The following is a 20,205-nucleotide window of genomic DNA, read 5'->3' on the forward strand; positions in this document are numbered from 1 at the left end:
TGCTGGGAGCTGGAGGGATTAATGTTTCTCATTAAACTGTACTCGAAGTGGCTCCCTCCATAGACGGAGACACCAACAGGGAGAGAGGTGGAGAGGTACAGTGAGCCTCGGTTCAGTAATGAGTGCCCCCCCTTCACAGTGCGATGGTCAACACAGTCACCGTGGGGCTGCGACAGGATCACAGGACGACCAAACAGCCGGAACAATGCCGGGTTTGGCTCTGTGCTGCTGTTCAAGCTGTCAGTCTGCTGTGCAAGAAGCCATGTTTGTCTAATCCAACAAGAGGGCACTCCACTCCGAGGCATATTAATGAGATTTTCACATCTCGTCTCCAATCGAGGGAGGACAGCTATAGAACTGCAACAGTGAACCTTTTCAAATTAGCTTCTACAGCGTAAATCCTTTCATTTTCTTTACATGCTGTATTTTTTTGTTCCACAGTGACTGACCATTAAAACAGTCGGAGAAGAAAAAAAGAAGACATGATTGGGTAAGTAAATGAGGATAAGGTATTAAGGAAAAAAAAGACTTACCATCAAATCTTTTATGCCTGGAAACAAAGGTGCTTCTCAACTCATGGCTCGTTTCATCGACTAGATTCTCAAAGTCCTGTTTGCTCCGTTGGCCAAATTTGTCCTCCATTTCCTGGGTGCAACATGTGTTTCCCTGAGGACATACGCGAAGATGTTCGCCTGCAAAACAGACAATAAACAGTGTTTATCGACACCGACTATTCAGACTTAATGCTTAAAAACAACAACACAGCAACAGCTCTCATTTTGGAAAACATCATCATCTGAACCGAGAACAGTGTTTAACTTTTCATGTTCTCCCATACAACCTTCTGTGATACGGGGAAAAGTGTACAGGAAGTCTTAATTAGCAGCGTGTTTGCTGAGGCTTCTGCCCACTTAGTAACTTTCATTCTAGTGTCCTGATCTTCTCCGTTCTTGACACTTCATTTTCACAGTTTAAACAACGGCTGATATAAAATGTTTGTCGAAATTGGAGGTGGAATAAGATGCATTAGAAGCTCATGATAGAGCTAGTTAAAAGTTAGCATGGCATGAATGGTTATACAATGACATCACAAATATACAATTATCTAATAATCGTATCTTTGTCGCTTCTTAAAAATAACACAGTTAGATTAGACATACTCAAAATCCACAAAAGAGCCCATAATAAAATACAGTACCAAAATAAAGTGTGATTTATTGTGTCCCGTTAACGGTTACCATGTCAACGCCTCGAAACTTCAGTCCGTCAGATGCATTTTAAACATTTGAACACCTTTAAAGTCGACAATAACACGAGGGGGTGAGAGTGCATGTGCATAAACAACATGCCAGTGAATTATAGTTACTCCGATTCCACAGAGCCCGTGGTTTCTCGGAGCTGTAGCTCACAGACCAACTGACATTTAAAGTGTCACCAGCATGAAAGCCTCGTCAGGGATAATTTACAGCCAAGTGAAAAGTGCATTTTCACTGTAATTACTTCTGTATAGAAAATGAGCTGCTAATTTCAGAAATAGAAAGGTTAAAAAAAAAAAAGGCTTGTGCCTTGTAGGATGTAACAGGATGTTGTGCATCAGAAAAAAACAATGGTAGTGTTTCTTATTTGGTCCGACAATAAGAGAGCTATGGCAGCCGGGAGAACAGATAATACATTGGTTTGAAATATTCTCTCACAATACATAATTGATGACATTGGGAAAATACCGAAGCGGATCAAAAGTTTATGATGGACATTATTTCATTTTTCCGCAGAAGCAGAAACAGCATTTCATTCTCAGGCTTACAGTCTAAACCTGTAAACGTATATCGACAACAGGAGATCTGAGAAAACACAACACAGATTTGACCGTGACTCAGTTTGCAAGTCAACCTTTGGGAGTTGTGTCACTGCATTTTGACCTAATTTGAACTTGGAAGTGAAAGCTCATCCTGTTCCTTCTGCTTTCAAAATAAAAGCTATCCCAGCTTTCATTTGGAAACTAGCATTATTGAAGCAGCAGGTGCAGTCGAGTGTTGACACTAAATGACATCACATGGGAATCGGTTGGGTATTCTGTGATCCTACATACAAATGAATGGTTCAAACAAAAACATAATAATACAATTATTTTAGGCTGTGGCTTAGATTTAGAATGACAGCATTTTCAGAGTAGGCATGACACAAATCCGACCAATATGAATAAATTAGGCAACAGTTAGAGGATCGGTAGGATTGCCAGAATACAGCTCAACTTCAATCTACTGTGCAATTTCAATTGGCTGGATGATTAATGATAACGTATAAAAGGCATTAACATGTTCATCACGTCTCCTAAATAGTCATGACTTACATGGATGATATTTCACAGATTGTGTCCCCTGCACAAACATAATCATATTTCTCATTCCCCACAAGAAGCACAATGAAATTAGATTTCCCCTATAAAAAAAAAGAAGAATGCAGATCTGATGTGCATTGTCCACAATCAGCATGAGCTTCCAATCAGGCGAGCAGCTGTAAGCAGATGGCGGCTGTGAAAACCCTCCCCGCATGCAGCAACAGATAGATCGCACAGCAGCAGAACAAGAAATTGATTTCACTTAGTGAGCGCCATACCGCGTGAACAACAATATGATAAGAGCATGAGATCGTTTCGCACGTTGCCGTCTACAGATGGTGACGTGAGGTAACGTTTGAAAGACTGCGACACCCAGCCTTGATGGAACGCGCGTCAGAAGCAAACGCCATCCACCAACCTTCCTACCAAAAAAAAAAAAACACACCAAACAGGAAGAGATGAGAACGACATCAGCTTTTTGTGGAACGGGCATGTATGGCATCCAAGCTGAGGCCGTTGCTATGGCAATTCAATCAAATGTAGTATTTGAATGCATCTTTTTTTTTATGCAATCAGCCTCAATTTCCTGCTCACCCAGTCGGGGTTCATTTAGCAATAGTGGCTGGCTCACTGTACAATATCCCCACACATATCGAGTTATTCTCTTATTCTCATAGCGGCAGGTCTTCTGCGTAGCGTGTACGAGTGCTGTCCCTGGTGCTGAAATGATGCGTGGGAGATATTTGATTGCAGGCCTATATGTTGGCATAGACCGCAGTATATTTATTTCTAAAAGTTTATTATGTTTATTCCGTTTCATGTAGCGTGAGAGGCAACTGATACTCTCTGAGTGAAGTGCATATATGCCTCCATTATTGAGAAGCGCTGAATATCGTCAAATGTTTGTCACTGAAACTTTGAAGCTCCAAATATGGTATTCTGGACAGCCCTACAAGCAAGTCAGAAAATAACTTATTCTCCATTTCCTACACAGTAACACAGTTTAAACCAGTTGTCTCATTTATAACCACTGAAATCAAGCTCGGCAAAGTCCAGACTCTTCTCTGTTCTGGTGCCTCGGTGGTGGAACGAACTCCTGACCAATGACAGGACAGCAGAGCCATCTTCCGAAAAAGACTCAAGACTCACCTGTTCAGACTTCACCTCGACTCTACATAGCATGACCCACTAACAACCCCCCCCCTAAATAGCACTTCTATGTTCTTACCTGTAGCACTTTGATCATAGCACTCTTATAGTAAGGTATCCTTGTTGAACAGCTACTACTTTACTAACACGAGGTGAACTGAAGCCAAATTGTGCAAAATGACATGAAAAATGAGATTTAATTTCACTTCATATCACACGCTACTTATAGATTGACCTAATCATGAACATTCAAACCAGCAGTGTTATTAGAGCCAGTGAGTCATAACTGTTCCATAAGAACCTTTCAACTGCAAAAGGTATAATAAGGAGCTGAAATCAAAGCGATGACTGCACACCGGAGGGCAGAGCAGAGGGCTGGACTACCGACACTCCAGGTCGGCTGCAATCAGCTGTGGAGCTCCGCAGCTGATGAAATCATCATCGGTTGTAGAAATCAAAGGCATCTAATAGCGTTAAAGATCTGCAGAACAGAGAGCGTCAACGGTTATCAATAATATCTTGGAATTCTGTGCATATATCACCAAGTAGGATTTTTTGTTTTTGTGATTAAAATCGCTTTAAAAAAAACTTAATTTCTTCATCAATGCGATGAAGAGACACAGTGGCGAAGCAAAGTGGGTCAAAGTGGGGGAATGGAACCAGTGACCACTCTGCCACAAATATACAGCCATTATGAATCCTCATCATAATGCTGGCCAAGTTTACTATATAACGAAAATGAATAAAACAATAAATCATTCACCATCTTCTGATGAATGATATCCCAGGAGGGGCGGACACCCCCTGATTGTAGCAATCATTTTTACAGCAATCAGTCCGATTGCTGTAAAAAATATACATATTGTGATGACCCACATTAGCCGACATCCATGGAGCAGAATAGGCATTTTCCAAAAATCCAAAAAGGGCTTAGATTAAGTTAAATATGCTATTTCTACTCTACACACCCAATGTAAGTTGTCACTGGTAAAATCATATATTTTAAAGTCCCAGTCGGCAACATTTTTTTTTATCATATTCACCGACACTATGCTCCGATAGAACATAAATCATCCGGTTTTTAAAAAAAAACCTGCACGTAGAGCCTGTTCTTTGTTTTGCAAAAATCGACAGTGCCCGGATCATCCTGTCCAATCAGCAGGCAGGGCTGTGTTCGTGCACACACAGAGCCCCTCCCCCCTCAGGTCGTTCCACTATCACAGGGGGGAGGCGGAGGGAAGTAGCAACAAGCTTCCAATTCCTTGTTAAAAACCGAAACGAGGAGGTCCAAAACAACCAAGGAAAAGAAAACACCGGTGGAAAAGAAGGAAAAAAAGAAAGATGGCGACGGTGCCCGTGATAAAACGACCCGCGTTTCAAAGGTGGTGTGATCTAAGGGATTTCAAAGGGCACGGAGTCGAGGGGAAGGAGCGTGAGAGTTGTAAACATTCAAAATCTGACAGAGTGCCCTTCGTCCGCCAGACTAGCCGACTGGGACTTTAAGAATACGAATATGAAAAAGTCCTAACTTTTAACTGTTTGTTTTGCAGAATATTTCAATATAGAAAAGGAGCTTATTATTGGTTGGAAAAAAACTGCAGAATGCTGATCATTTTGTATAAGTGATGTTCAGTAAGCAGAGCAATGTGTGTAAGGCTGTGTGAAGCCCCGGAGAATTGCAGAAAGAATGCTTTAGTTGCTGGCGACAGCAACACAGACTTTGTGCGTGTTGGTACATAAAGCAGAGAACCAAACAGAGGAAGGGCAGAGAAAAAAACACTCCTCTTATATACTTTCCAGAAAAGAGACTTATGAATTAATAATTTTCACCATTGGGGTTTTGTTTTCCATAAAATAAAAAAAAAACCCACTTATTTGCACGAAACTGAAATGTGTGACTAAAAGCATCTCATCATTTTCATGGGCGTTTGTTATAAAATTGTTCCATCAATGCTGTATTTCATTTCACAATAGGCAGTGGGTGTTGTCAAGCCCGTGAATGGGGAATGTTACATATTTATTTCCCCCATAAAAGTGCATTTTTATGGTTCTTATAAACATGCCGTGTGAGAGTGTCGGAAAAAGCAGAGTAGATTCTGCCAAAAATAAGGAGGCATTTATACACGGCGTAATCTAGAGTATGCATCACCGCGGATAGCTTTGATCTGAGAGGAAAGGAAGAAATATGTCACTGGAGCATTCAGGTGGACCTCCCATTGCAGATGTTCAGTCTAATAAGGCCAGTGAAGCCCACACAGCTCTCTTTACCCACTCGCTGCACTGAACCAGGACCTGCTCCGGCTGACTGAGGGGTTGAAATGTGTATCACCACTAAAGTTATGGATGGATTCAGGAGACTTCATTAATATCACACACACCAGTCTAGCAGGCGAGTCCCTCGGGCCACACATTTCGAGTGCAGCCTTTTGGTGAGATAAAAAAAAAATAATAAAAAAAAATCCATCTTGACACAACAAACCTACGCAGTCTAAACAGAGCAAAAACATCACTTAATGACGAGACTGTCGTGCATCAACATTGAGGAGAAGCCGGAGCTTTCAAGGGACTTCACCACTCAGCAAAGTGCCGCAACCTTCCTCGCCAAGGTTAAAAACGGCGCTGTGGCTTTCCAGATAATCTATCTCATCTGAACCACACACACACACCCACACACACCCGTCCCACACACACACACAGCAACAAAGAGGACTGTGGGCCAGACAGTTCTTTCACAGCAAAGAAAAGAAATGCTGCATCTTTAAAGTTTGTTGTGGTCTCATAGAAAGATGTTACAGGAAATGTATTATTCTTTATGGTGTCAACGTGAAGAAAAACAGCAACGCATTGACCCCATTAACAAGTAGGTCTGTGGCTAAAGCCTGATATAGATATGCTTTTTGCCATAGACCTTCATTGTGGTGTGAAAACAAAAAAAAATTGTTAGCAAAGTTGCTGAACTGGTGAAATATTCCCTCTTTATGACAAACACGAGCACGGCAGATTATTAAGACAAGTCCAAACTGAATGAATTGACTAGAAATGAATAAATGAACTATGTTTGAGTGTTTAAGGGGGATAACATGATATTATCCCAGGCCACCTGCTGCAGCTCGCTGTGTCCATGTACTGTTGGGAGAAGCTTATCCCTTAGAGATGCATTAACACAAACACGTGTGCACCGCTTCAACAAGCCAGGTGGTCTTTCAATCTTTCAATTTCACTCAACACTATTAAAAAAAAGGTGATTTTGTAGTTATTTGAGTTTGTGTGAGTCTATTATATACATTGCAAAACACATTTGACAAATATATTTACCCAATGTTTTAAACTGCTGCAAAATGGGGGAAAGAAATATATCCACCAATGCATTATTTCAACTCTTTTTTTGTAGGTTTACCTTTTACATTAAAGGCGGACATTTACTTGTATTCAGTGTCTTATTTGAAGTGAACTGAATAATTCATCAACCCCGACTTGAACCAGCAGCAGAAAGCTTTGAGAAACACAGAGGAAGGCAAGAAAAACAGATGATTTGTTGTGCGTTTCTGTGTTTGCAAGAGTGACAGCTGCTCATCTCCTCATGAGGGACGGGAGTACCGATGCCATCCATTCTTACTGTAGTCAAATAGTTGACAGAGAGGATGCTCGCTCATTTTCATGTTCTACTTGAATATAGTAATGGTTACAGCTGCTTCTTCACTCTCAGCTTTTCCAGCAATGCAGTTCACGACCCCCCCAAAAAACCAGTCTCATGTAAAGTCACACTATCTCTGCTCTGCTAGACAACGTGCACATGTGTTGCTTTTTTTTTTAAATGCTGTTGTGCCAACTGGAGATGAGAATTGGTGATGCCCTCGAGTTCCACCGCCAGACTCGCTTGGCTGAATGCGGCTCCATTGTTGGCATTTCTATGGAACTCAGCAAGTTTCTCTAAATAAACTGTAAACCGGCACCGATACAGCTCTGTATCCTCGACCATTTCAGCCGGCTGCACAACCGCCACACGTAATCTACTGTTATAGCTGGAGCTTTAGGCTGAGGTGAATCATTATGTAGGTTGTTGGTGCTGCTAAATTGTCAACAAAAAAGAAGAGAAGAATTTATCTTCCTGTCTCACACAGACATGGAGAGAGAAATGGTGAGATGCAGGTATTTTGACAGAGCTTTGGATGCCGGTATACGTCGTCTGTCATGAAGTTTCCTATAGCTGTAAGACGTTAGCAGCTTTTTTTTCCCTCCGTCATCCCAGGTCCCGTGTTTCAAACTGAAAAATAGTCACACTCCGAGCGCGACCCATGAGAATTGAACAGGGTTTGTGGAAACAGTTGTGACAACAAAAGGCATTTTCAAGTAAAGTGTCTGAGCGGAGCTGTGGGATAACTTGTTTGTGTTTTTTACTCATTTGATCTGAACTGAGCCAAATCGTATGCAGATGTTGTTTGTTTTTTGCTGGTGGTGAAGTCTGGTTTCCACCGGAACCCGTCCGTAATCCTGAGCCGTGCTTCCGTAGCTCCGAGGGGAACCGCATCAAAGACGGCCTTTCCCCCGAATGAAGAGGGCGGCGAGGGTGAAACAAAGAGACTTGTCCCGGTCTCACCTCACTGTACCAGCCCGTCCCCCCCGTCCTTCATTTGTCCGGGGGCCGACAGCAGGACACATAACTTCACGTCGCATCGAGCCGCGGCACCAGATGTTGCACACGGAGCAGCGGCTCCTGCTCATATTAACATATTAATAACAAAACAAGAGGCGGATTCAATACATACTAATGTTATGTCACCTGTGTTAACCGCGCTCCAAATGTGAGAAAAGAATGTAAAGCTGAGATTTAATGAGCGAGGTTTATGCATGCACTCCCGTTGTTTATTAACACCTGTACGAGCCGTCATCATGGTGTCAAATCAACCGGCTTATTATCGCTGCTGATGAAGCTCAGCAAACATATTTAAACTCTACAGTCTTCCTTCCTGCTGCTCACAGTAACCTTTTCCCCTCCTTCACCAGTTGTTTTCACATCCCAAGCTGCTCCATGGAAACGTGTATGTGTTAAAATCCTACATAATAAATAGACATATATAGTGTTTTCAGCCTCTGATTAAGCTATACTCACTGTTGAATGTTGTGATTTGTAGGAGCCGATCATACATGCATCTGTTGCCATTGGTAACTGTTCAGACATCTCCATGTGTGCCTTCTGTTTTTGTCACATATATGTAAGTTAGTGCTCTGATTCAGTCATATTAAACTCCTGCTTCCCCATACGCAATCATACATCGTAAGAAACCTAACCCTCCAAGAGTCAGCGTCACAAAACCCAAGTCTTTCCACTTTTATTTAGTTTTTTGATGCTATTTGGTTCCTATGATTGTTTTCTTGCAGAAACAAAAAAGGCACAACAACATAAATTGGACAAACTTAGGAGGGAGGCTGATTATAGTGAGGATGAAATCAGCATGCCTTTAGAAATACACCGTCTGGGATGTGCTCTGTCAAGCAGAATATGTGTCTATATAAAAGACATTAAGAGTAGTACATATTATACAAAGTGATGAGTCAGCCTGGAGAATGAAGTTCCTGCACGTACCAGCAAAGGTAGGCCGACTCTCAGAAGTATTCATCAGTGTACCTGGCCTCAGAGACCCGCAGCATATGTGCTCTGCCATCTGCTGCCTCCCCACCGAAACTTTGTCTGGGTTCTGGTACTGACATTCTTCCTTGTTACTTCATCACTGAAAGGCAGCTGTAAAGTTGTCGGAATTTGGGCAGATTCTTTAAACATGTAGTCCAGCACTTCTTCGATCAATAATCTGTGTGATTGAGGCAGAATTCATTGTTCCACCAACTGACTACAGGTGGAACATGTTTACTAAAGCCTGGTGTTTTATATGAGGCTAATGTGTTTTTGTGCACTCTCCCCGTTTAAATAACTACAATTTCAATTAGAAAAAAAAAAAAAAAAAAATTCATTTAGTCATCAATAAATGAGTCATCTTGCTAATGTTCTAGTCGGAGCTTGGTCTCCTTACACAACACGATCTCTTTTTTCCAGAATATTACAAGTGAGTCCATTCCTTCCCACTGAACCCTTTTGTTGACATCATGCATTTTATCTTCCATTCCATTACTGCTTCATTGGTGCTCCAGTTGAGACTTCCTCCCATCGGCGTGTCACGCATATAATGACTTGAGATTTATTCACCTTATATCAGCAAACGGTCACCCGTTTGAAGAAAAACAGGTAAACCTCCATGAAAACAAGTGGAATAAAGTCATTTAACTTCAGCTTTATCCTATTTGCTTCCCTCACTGCGGTCTGTAATGGCCCTGTTTGTCTTCGCTCAGGTAAATCATGAAAGAGGCTGTCCTGTTTAATTCCCCATCTCGCCAGACAGGTGACAGAAACGGCCTTCAACCGGCCGGAGCCGCACGACAACATTGCACTCATTTCAACCCAAGAAAATACAGGGTTGCTCATTTTATGTTATCATATAGACAGCTTCTATACAACTCCTTTTAGAGCTCCTAGCTGATGGGCTCTATGGCGATTGGATGCTTTTTCCCTGATAAATATCTTGTTGTAAAGTCCGAGCGAAAGCGATTTAGTCTGGCCTCTGTGGGACTCGGGTTATTGTAGCCACATGATTGAATCCATAGCGTGGACACAAATACAAAGCAGCACACGCGATCGGAGGGACTGTACGGTCTCAACACAGGCTTAGTATGAACAAATTAATTCATGTAATTGCAAGGAGATAAGTGGGTGGATAAAGCCGTATGAATAAATTAATATAAGCGCTATTTCCTGAGCGTCACACCATCATACCGTTTAAGCACCTCACCATATTTGACCGGAAACACACTCAGACCGCTCAATCGCTTCACCTCCTCGTTAAAAATAAATCAAGAGGTGAGCTAGAGGTTGCAGTAAATCACTCATCTATCCATCAGCCGTCATAGTCACTCAATGTCACGTTCTTTCAGACTTCCAAAGCACTTCATAGTTTCTGTTCCCCCCCTCGCTCTACAGAAACACCGAAATATGCCCTCCAACTGATGGATACGGCGACTTCGCCAGGAGAAAACGACAGTGAGATCACATCCTCGGGAACACGATACAATAAGGACAGGATTCAATGCATATGAAGATCAGCGTGGATCTATATATCCTCCACACAGTCTTGCCTTTACACTTTTAATAATGTCTCTGGAGGGTTTTGTGTACGGAATAGCCAAGTTTCTCGCTCAAGTTAGAACTCGCATCAATCAAAAAAAAAAAATGAAATGGCATTATTCCTATCACATTTTGGGTCATGTCAGAAGTCATAACAAAAGGCGCGTTAGTGTTTTAAATAACTAGGGGATGCCGATACAGAGGAGTGTATGTCCTTGGGTGAATGAGGACAGGTTCAAGAGGAAATGAATTCTCACCGACATAAAACAGTCGACAATAAAAGCGTCGCAGTACAATGGCATGATGGTGTTCTTCATCCTCAGGAGAGCCGGCGTGAAGGGAAAAAGGACAGGAATAAAGATGTTGGAACAGTTTCATTCTCCCAGCAAATGTGTCAGAATCATTTTTTTTTAATACATGTCAAGATATTCCACTGCAACATGCCATGTGCGAGACTGTGTGCGTGATAAAACAGAGTTGACTCAACAGCCTGGCGTTCACACTGCAATATTTTTAAATGTACGTGAAAGAAATCTCTTTGAGGAGAAGGAATGTGAATGCATTGCTGGCCTCTGTCACCGCGGTGGAAGCATTTTAAGAGGCTTTGAAGGAGTTGTTGTGGGGGAAAATGGCTTTTCGCCACAATATATTATATTTATTCATAAAAGTTAATAGTTTCCAAAAACTGGGCTTCGCGGTGACATTTGAACATGGAGCTGCAATTAACGTTCACTCCATCGGGCTCAAAGAGGAAATGACCATGTTTTTATGTTTATGTTTTCATATTTGTGTTGTACAGAGTGTTTTTTGCTGACCCGCTGCCGCTGTGTCAAAATAATTTCCCAGTCTGGGATTAATAAAGTAATTCTATCCTATTCAAACTAAAGGTGACTGAACAGATTTCGATTCATCATTAAATTATTGATGGGTCCTTTTTTTGATAGTTGATTGTTTGTCATATATGATAGTTAAGTGATTATTAATTTTATTGGGCTCTTTTAAAATATGATGATCTTCTGACATTTCACAGACCAAACAATGGATTGAGAAAGTAATTAGCACATGAATTCATATTAGAAATGATTATTTTCAGCCCATTACATCGTACATTGAGGCGATCTACCCCCACACAACAAAAAGACTATTCAATTAAATTGCATTAATAGTGTCATATCACAACAGAGGTTATCTCGGGACACTTTAATCATAGAGCAGGACTGGAACGCGCTCATGATTTTCAGGGTCAATGAATTTACTAGACTTGCATCTTGGCCAAGAAAATATACAACCAAAAAGCACAATATGTTTGACCTCGAGGGTAATAGCTATGGAATATGCATGTACCAATATTATAACAGCTTAAGATTAATGCATTGACTTCCCTAACACCATGTGCAGCACATTTAGGAACGACAAGCAGCACATAATCAGCGTATGTAGCACGATGTCTGGCCTTGATATTTATTGAGGAGTGTGTAATAAAAAAAAGGCCGGTGTGGATATTCGATCCAGGGCAGCAGGCCTAGATGGGAGTGAGACGGGGAGCAGGCGAGCCACTCTTCTTCTGCATCAGCCTGCTAAGTGGAGCATGGCGGAGGACTGCACCACAGGTAGCAGCTGGTGGCTGACGGCAGACCCGGAGGACCTCGAGACCTGAACTGATCATTGCCTTTCACTCAGCATTCACCGCTTAGTTTCAAACTCTGATCACTATCGGCCTTGTTGCAGTGCAAGTGTCCTCTATAGTCAACACACACACACACACACACACAGCTCCCCACAGCCGGCCTGCTGAAACGCGCCGAAGCCGCGTCCTCAGGAGCAGAGCATCCTCTCCAGTTGCACACCGAGTCTAGCCAGACGTCGTCAACAAGACAGGAGTGGCAGACGCGGCGGCTAAAGATAGATCCAGCGACAGCGACGAGGCATTCGAGGGGGCTTTGTTACATGATGGCTGGGTTTTGACAGGCAGATGAGGTGTCGGGGAAAAGTACAGCCGGAGAAGCCCACATGTGATACTTGTGTCGATGAAGAAGACGCTCGCTGATCGGGAGGATTTTTCAGAAAAATCAGCGATGGCTTGAAAAGCGATTCCCAGTGGAACTACTGGGAAATGTGTAAACTATTTAAAAAAAAAAACAGAATCAGGCCAAATATGTCTGACCAATAACAGCTGATAATCTAACTACAACACAACATTACTCCATTTGAGAAAAAAAAATCACAGCTGATTCACAACCACGTATCCACGGTAACAGCTCTCAACTTCCTGTCAACAAATGAGTAACTCCATGTAGAGTTTGAACAGAGTGGAGTCCACTGTGTCAATTGCACTTTTATTGAAAGAGCTTATAATAAGAACATTGAGACAGTTGAATGCTTCACTCTTGTATCAAATAATGCAGGTAGTATCTCTGCTGGTCAAAAGTTTCCAAAAAAATAAAAGGGGGAGAAAGAAAAGAAAATAGGATCGGTGACTAGAGGAAATGTGTTTATGCCGGCTCGTTAAATGGGGAATAAAAAAGCTCTTTCCCAGTGGCTCCGGGTTAGAATTTAATTGGACCGTTGTTGACAGGAACTAATAGATCAAAAATAACATCTATTCAATCTCGCGCTGACAACAGGAGAACTCATTCTTTCACATTTCAAATGATTCTTAAACCATGAAGCAGCTATCGCCACGCCGTCTCAGGAGAATCACTTCAATCCATTTTCCCTGGTTTTTCCACAGCAGATTTATCTCAAATGAGTTGTACAAACATTAATTCTTTATGGCTGCGTTCCACCGTCGTTCCTACAGCCACCTATATGATAACAGCTGCTTATCAACGGCATAAACGAGGCACGTCAGGCATTACAGGATTTGGTCAAGCTTCAATAAGCCAGTGTTTCTTTCATGTGCTTTTTTTCCCCTTCATTATTAATGTATTCAGAGTTATAGCGAGGCAAGCGTTGTTGCTATAGCGAAACAAAATGATAGTCGACGTTAAAACATCTGAATAATGATTTCTTTCCTCACATTATATGTACTGCAAATTAGCTGGAACAAACAGCGCCGTTAATAACTGCAAAATCCTTTTTTGGTTTAAAAAGTGTAGGCTGTATTAAGAGCAACTGGAGGTTTGACGTAAACCCTGCTGAAGGCCACAGACGGCAATAAACAGCTTGGGTCACGGGCAGGATTAGGCCTTAGAAACATTATCCAGAAACTACTTTTAGTGTGTAAAAAAAACATAGCAACCCTGAAGACATGCGTCTCCATCGTTTTTCTAAAGAAACTCAGACATGTGAAAATTCACAGAGCAGTTGGTGCAAAGACTCACGATGAAACGACTTGGGTTTTTCACTGTTGGTCAGACAAAAAGGCTTCATGGAGGGGATCATGCAAGTGGTCTGCTTACGTTGCATTTGAAGAAATCAAAAAGGAATCAAATGATGGAATATCTGATGATGATGAACGGAGGCTGTACGTTCAAGGAATGTAGGAAAAAAATAACCAACAGTTTAAGAAATACACCTGTTCCCGCCATACGTGTCAAGAAATGTCAATATAATGAAGTCCAGTGTAGCCTAATGCAAGATTAAGATGACACATAAACGCTAAATTCTAAACTATGGTTTAAAGCCCCTGAAAATATGGTTTCAGATTTCAAGATAACAAATATATTCACCACTATATCACTCAAAAACTCCTATTTGCACCATCAGAACTGTGTAGGTGTGGTTGGATCAGAACATTCATAGTGAGATGCTGATGAAGAAATGTGGTTTGAGGTCCTTTAATGCAGCACTAGTGTATTAGTGAGAAAGTAAGTAGTCCAGGAGTTTAGAGCACCTCTGCACACGATGTAACGTCATGTAAAACTTCATTTAATAGTGGATCAAATTGCATACCATCAATTTCAAGTAAACGTAACATTGATATGAGCTTTGTGTTGTTCTGCTTCCAACGCTTCAACCCAAAAGAGCACTTGTGGGACACGGCGTTTCCTGCAGCTCTCAGAGGGGACACCTGCAGAGAGAACCCATCACGAGGCCATTTTGGCATTCATGAGCATGATTGATGACACGGAGATGGAGGCAGTGTTTGAGAAATCCCCTCTGCCGCGGGGAAAAATGATGATTGTTTGGGTTTTTCTCCTCCCCGGCAGCGTCTTCCCTCTGCTTCTCGGTAGGACACATTCACATTACATTATGGAGCACAACGCGGCCTTGAACCCCAAAACAATAACCGACAATCCCAAAAGTCCTATTATCGGCCAATTCATCACAAACATTTGGGGAGCAGAAATTTTAAAACGGACGCCGCAAAGCCAGCAAGAGCTCGGCTCCCTCTCGGGCCTCCGCTCCCAGTTCAGTGTCCACGCGTATGAGTGACGGGAAGGTCACGATAATCTGACGATACATCACAGCGACGCCGACGCCGTACGACGCAGGAGGCTAACAAAGTCACCTGGCCATATCCTCCGCAAGCACTCCCATTTAGCCCCCCTTTTTAATCCTCTCCATCCCATTACATGACAATAGAGAACCTGTGCACATTACGCGCTTCGGCGGAGATCATTCGCCTCGTCGTGCAGCGGCGGCCAAGGATCACATAAAATATCGGCGCCGTTATTTCTGTCCCATCCCCGTCTCCGGTAAACACAGCTGGCCCCGTCAAGCGATAGCATAGAATATGACATGCTTAGAAGTTCCACTGAGTCTAGCAGTCTGCCGTGTGACTCACTTTCCATAACTTCCCATCTTGTCTCAGACGTTGGGTAATCCGCCGAGTGGAAAACTGAGACGGAGGTGGGGGGGTTGGTTGGGTGCAGGTCTGATCTTTAACTGGACGTGATGGAAGTGGATCTAAGAGGCTAAAATGTCACTAATTCATTAATTAAAGTTAAGGTAAAGACATCTTGAGAAATTATCAAGAGTGTGTTAGTTTTTTCTTCTAATTCTCCAACTGAAAACCGGAGCCAACTCTTAACAGCTCGTCAAAAGGCAGAAGGCCTGACTCTCGTGGAATCACTGTGCCATCTGAGCCTCCAGGCGTTGGATCATGAAAAACATTTCTGTCAGTAACACTGACTTCACCGCTGTCATTCCACCTGACCTGGTTCCTTCTGTTTGACCAGACATGACAGTAAAAATATGGGATTGTGAGCTTTTCATCCTTTAGCTGTGCGATAGAAAATACTGTTGCAGTGGCCTCGGCGGTCTAAGTGGTGCCGAGCAATAATAACCTGCTGTTATTCCTCGACTGTATTTTTAATGGCTGTGATAATAAGTGCTTTATTTTGGCCCCACCGACAAACAATATCATCATAATGTGATGGACAACCACTGAGAATGTAACATTAGTCTAATGGGATTGACTTTAAACAGATCATTTAAGTTACAAAAAGAGAAATCTGGTGGTTTCCGTCTCATTGGATGCATAACATGGTCTCACGTGGCGTCTCTCTGTCTCTACAACTTGATGTCGTATTGTCAGATAACCACACATTTCAAGTCAAACGGCACAGAGTGGCCATTTAACAGGAAGTACGGGGGAGCAGCGAAGGCATCACGTGTAGAGGAGGACCAGCACCATGAAGGTTGACGTTTCTGCCATATCATCAGTTAACAGACGCTGTGAGGCTGACAGAAACAATAAGCTATACGGGAAGCTTTAGGAGCCGCTCCAGACCGAGTCCCACAAGGACCAACTAATCTCCAACTGGAATATTAACTCCCAAGTACCGTCTGACACATGGATGCCGTTAACCCCTTCAGTGCCACCTAATAAGCTGATATTGATCTGCTACATGGAAACAATGATTATGGGAAAACACAAACATTGGAGTGGACCTTTAATACTTTGATTGTGTACTTAAGTGGGCTTTAAATACTGCATTTTAATTAGAAAGTACATTAAACGATCATTCAAAGCAGCCGATCCCTGATTTATCCCCCCAAAAGAATAATGGAGCAACTTCTCTATCCTTAGTGGAAGAAAAGAAAAGCACCATCCATGAAGTAAAAATGTTAAATCAGCCCAACATTATATGAATCTCCAGAGTTTAAACAGCGAGGAGGCATTGCAGCTGCCTGATACTTTCTTTTTTGATCAGAAGACGCCACGCTTTAAATTTAGATCCAGGCAAGATTTTGGCTTAGCTCGATTATTGTTTGCATGAGCGAGAGGCAATAAGTCCCAAGCGCCTGAAGGGCATGCCCATCGCCGTGTGAATCCGCTGAGGTGTTGATAATGCGTCGTCTCTCCGGCAGACACGAAAGGTTATGACTCATTCAAAGACCACACGGAAAAAGACGTTCATTCGGGGTGACAACGCTCAGAGATGAGAGAGATTGCAAATTTTTTTTTTTGTATTCACTCATTTGGGAGATTAGTTGTGATGTCGGGGAACGCGAGTCCAAAGGATTTAATCAGTTAGTTATTCAACCCATCGCTGAACAGGTGCGCCTCTTATCAAATATGCAGCCTTTTACTTGTGCCAGATTCTCTGCTTTATAGAGAGAATGATTGGCCCTGAAGCACAACAATGAAGACCTGCAGAGAGAACTCAGCTGTGGCAACGTGGGGGGAACAAAAACACCTTTGATTCCTAATTACTTTTCTTTAGATTCAGACAGAACAACACTTTCACTGATCACAGAATACTACCAGAGATTTAGAGTTTTGTTGTTTTCTACTTTACGTGACTCATTTATTGAAATGATCTAAACTGCTACAATAGAATAGATTAACATCCATTCACAACCAACGACTAAACCTGCATCGTTTGCAGGTCAGACCATTTAATATCCCAAAAATGTGACATTCTTTATGTGAGGTGATGAGCTAATTGCTCCAAAAAGGGGGTAGTGGCCGGGATTGTGTGGGCCCTGTTGGCTCGTGGTTATGGAGTGCCGCTGAAGCACTGCAGCCGCCAGCAGTTCCACTTCACCTTTATCACTTCATTTTCACAGGACAAGAGTTAATCTGCACAGTTGACGGTCCATTATCTCTGCTTGGGGTTAGCACAGTCGCACACCTCCACAATGGACACACAGACCTTATACCCACCACTGGGTATCTACTGATATGAATATATAATCAGTAAACCAGCTCACGTTAAAGTGAAAGCTGCATGGGGGGGGATCCAGATTCCTGCAGGCCTAGCTGTCACTTCACCGCTGCAGGAGGCTGCAGCCAGCTGCTGGTGGCCGTCCACGCAGGGTCAAATATGGAATATTATTTTCATGATTGAGCAGTCCGTGTGAAGTTTAAAACTCTGGTCACAGCAACTCTGTGAGTGACAGGTGGTTGCTGTGAAACACATGCATGTGATGGAGCCCTCAAACCAAAGAGCCACTGTAATACTGAATGATTTTGCATCAAAAGTTTGTGGATATTTGGGGTGAATTTTAACTTTTTTTTCCACATCCAGAGTTGATATCAAATAGAGACACAACACGCCAGTGTTGATGCCCGAGGCTGTTCTTAAAAGTCTAATCATGGGTCCACCTTACCTGGGATCTCCTGGAGAGGGACATGTGCGAAGCTGAAGCCTTGGCCGACACAAGCCTCCCTCACCTCGCTGCAGTTCCGCGCCTTCAGATCTGCTCTTGCTGCAACAGACAGCACAGAAAAAGTGCAAATGATGGTCTCTAGTCTGAGCATTGTTCACTTCTGTGAAGATCCGTGTTGCTTTCAGCTTCTCTGCAGTATCCTCGCTGGTATATAAAAAAAAAATAATACAAATATTTTTAAAAAATAAAAACAAACAAAAAAAAGAAGCTTCCCCTGCAGCAGATCTTGCAGGTGCTTAATGACGTCTGATGGTCGCAACTCAACTATTTAGTGTCTACCAACACATTTCCTCCCTCCTCCAAAAAACGGGTTTCTATCGCAAAAAACCGAGAATGAAGAAAAAAGTCCCCCCTCGGCGCCGCAGAAGAAGAGGACTCCGCGTGTTGGAGGAGCCACATGAATCCCGGGATCCCGGTTGTTTTTCCTCCCGGCGCGTTGACTCAACTTCGCCGAGCAGACGAAGCCCCCGGTGGCTGTGGTGAAGCGGTGAATGCTGCGTGGAGGGGAAGCGCTCCGTGTTCACATCGGAGACACTGGCGAGGCGAGGCGGGACGCAAAACACGGAGCGGAGTCCAGCCTCATCCAGTAGGAGGGTGGGAGGGGAGGGGGGGCAAACCACCAGTAGAGATTCTGTAGAAATACATAAATAAGAAATAAAACTGTCTTTTGAGAGGTGGGATTCTGAAATATTATCAGCCACAGGAGGGCCAACACACAACCAGCTACACACAAGAGTGACCAATACAGGAAATCTGTAAAAAGGATTATTGCTACATTTTTTTTTAGTTGTTTAAATATAATATTCAAGCGTTTCTCAACACATTTGAATGTTTTGTGCAATGCAAAATGTGGTTCTGTTCACCTCCTATTCACTGTTTGTAAACATGATTTGAAACACTTAACCATCCTTTATTTGGTTATGTGGTTATATGTTCCAGTAATGGGGATTTAATTTAATTCAGAATGCTGACAGTCCTGTTTTTTTTTTTTTTTCATCCGATGCCAAAGCGAGAGCACCAGTTGCACGGTATCAAACTGTATTAACCAGAGGATGTTAAAGATGTGATGCAGACCAGAAGGCAAGCTTTTCATGGCTTTATTGATTTTGGAATAGCTTGATCCGAGGGTAGATCAACAGTGGATTAACACTGCTGCCATCACGGTGCACAGCAGGGTTCCCATTGCTATGGGAGGCCACATTTTGAAAGGTGCTTTAAAGCGACTGGTTTCAACGGGTGACACCGCAGATTTTTGGATCAAATAGCCGAGTCCTGTTCCTTTTATTAGGTCACTGCTTTTAGGAAAGTCAGGTATTGTTGTTGTAATATATTCATAGAACATGAGAGCATTTTTGCAGCTTCTCCTTCGCCAAAAACGACATTATTAGCATTGGAAACTTTGGTAGAGGATCAAATTCAGAAACCTTGTTGGATATATATAATAATTGTTAAACCAAACGTGCACTCCAGTGTCTCCATAGATAATATATATATATATATATATATATATATATAGCTCCCAATCTAGTCTCATATGCTGGCAGTGGTGAGTCTAATCCGTCCTGCAGCTCCCTTCAAGAATGCAGCGCTCTTCTTTTGTAGTGTGACTTTTTGACCCCGACGCGTCACAGATAATTAACGTGTCCAACTTTGATACTGGAGGGACGGTTTCATCCAAAATGAACATTTCTTTAATACAATGAAAGATTTATTTCATGGGGAAATTCTCAGCTGAGATAGCTGGCTTCCTCTCTGTCGCAAGGGCTTCTTTCTGTGCTGCCGGAGCTCACCATTTGTAATACAATGTATGCATATTGGATTTTCACGTGCATTGTGTTGCCAAAACATGTTTTCACTGCAGCTCCTTTGGGATTCCTACTCACCCCCCAGAGCAGCCAGGGAGATATAGTCCCTCCTGTGTGTTCTGGGTTTATCTTGGGGTCTCGTTCCAGCTGGTCATGTCTAGCGCCTCCTCCAAACCAAG

General features: G+C 42.6%; 1 protein-coding gene across 2 annotated transcripts in view; it reads right to left on the minus strand.

Moving 5' to 3' along the window:
• LOC311021556 (glypican-6-like) overlaps positions 1-18,686 on the minus strand; it is a 73,911-nt gene extending 55,225 nt beyond the window's left edge. For both annotated transcript variants that reach the window (XM_084022167.1, XM_084022166.1), the window contains exons 1-2: positions 18,162-18,686; positions 534-692 (exon numbers count right to left, since the gene is read on the minus strand). In XM_084022167.1, the coding sequence (XP_083878293.1) occupies positions 534-692; positions 18,162-18,312 (310 nt within the window). In that variant the 5' untranslated portion in view covers positions 18,313-18,686. The remainder of the gene's footprint in view (positions 1-533; positions 693-18,161) is intronic.
• Positions 18,687-20,205: the final 1,519 nt, after the last annotated feature.

This window comes from Eutrigla gurnardus, assembly GCF_963514095.1.
Source record: "Eutrigla gurnardus genome assembly, chromosome: 12".
NCBI classification, from domain to species: Eukaryota; Metazoa; Chordata; class Actinopteri; order Perciformes; family Triglidae; genus Eutrigla; species Eutrigla gurnardus.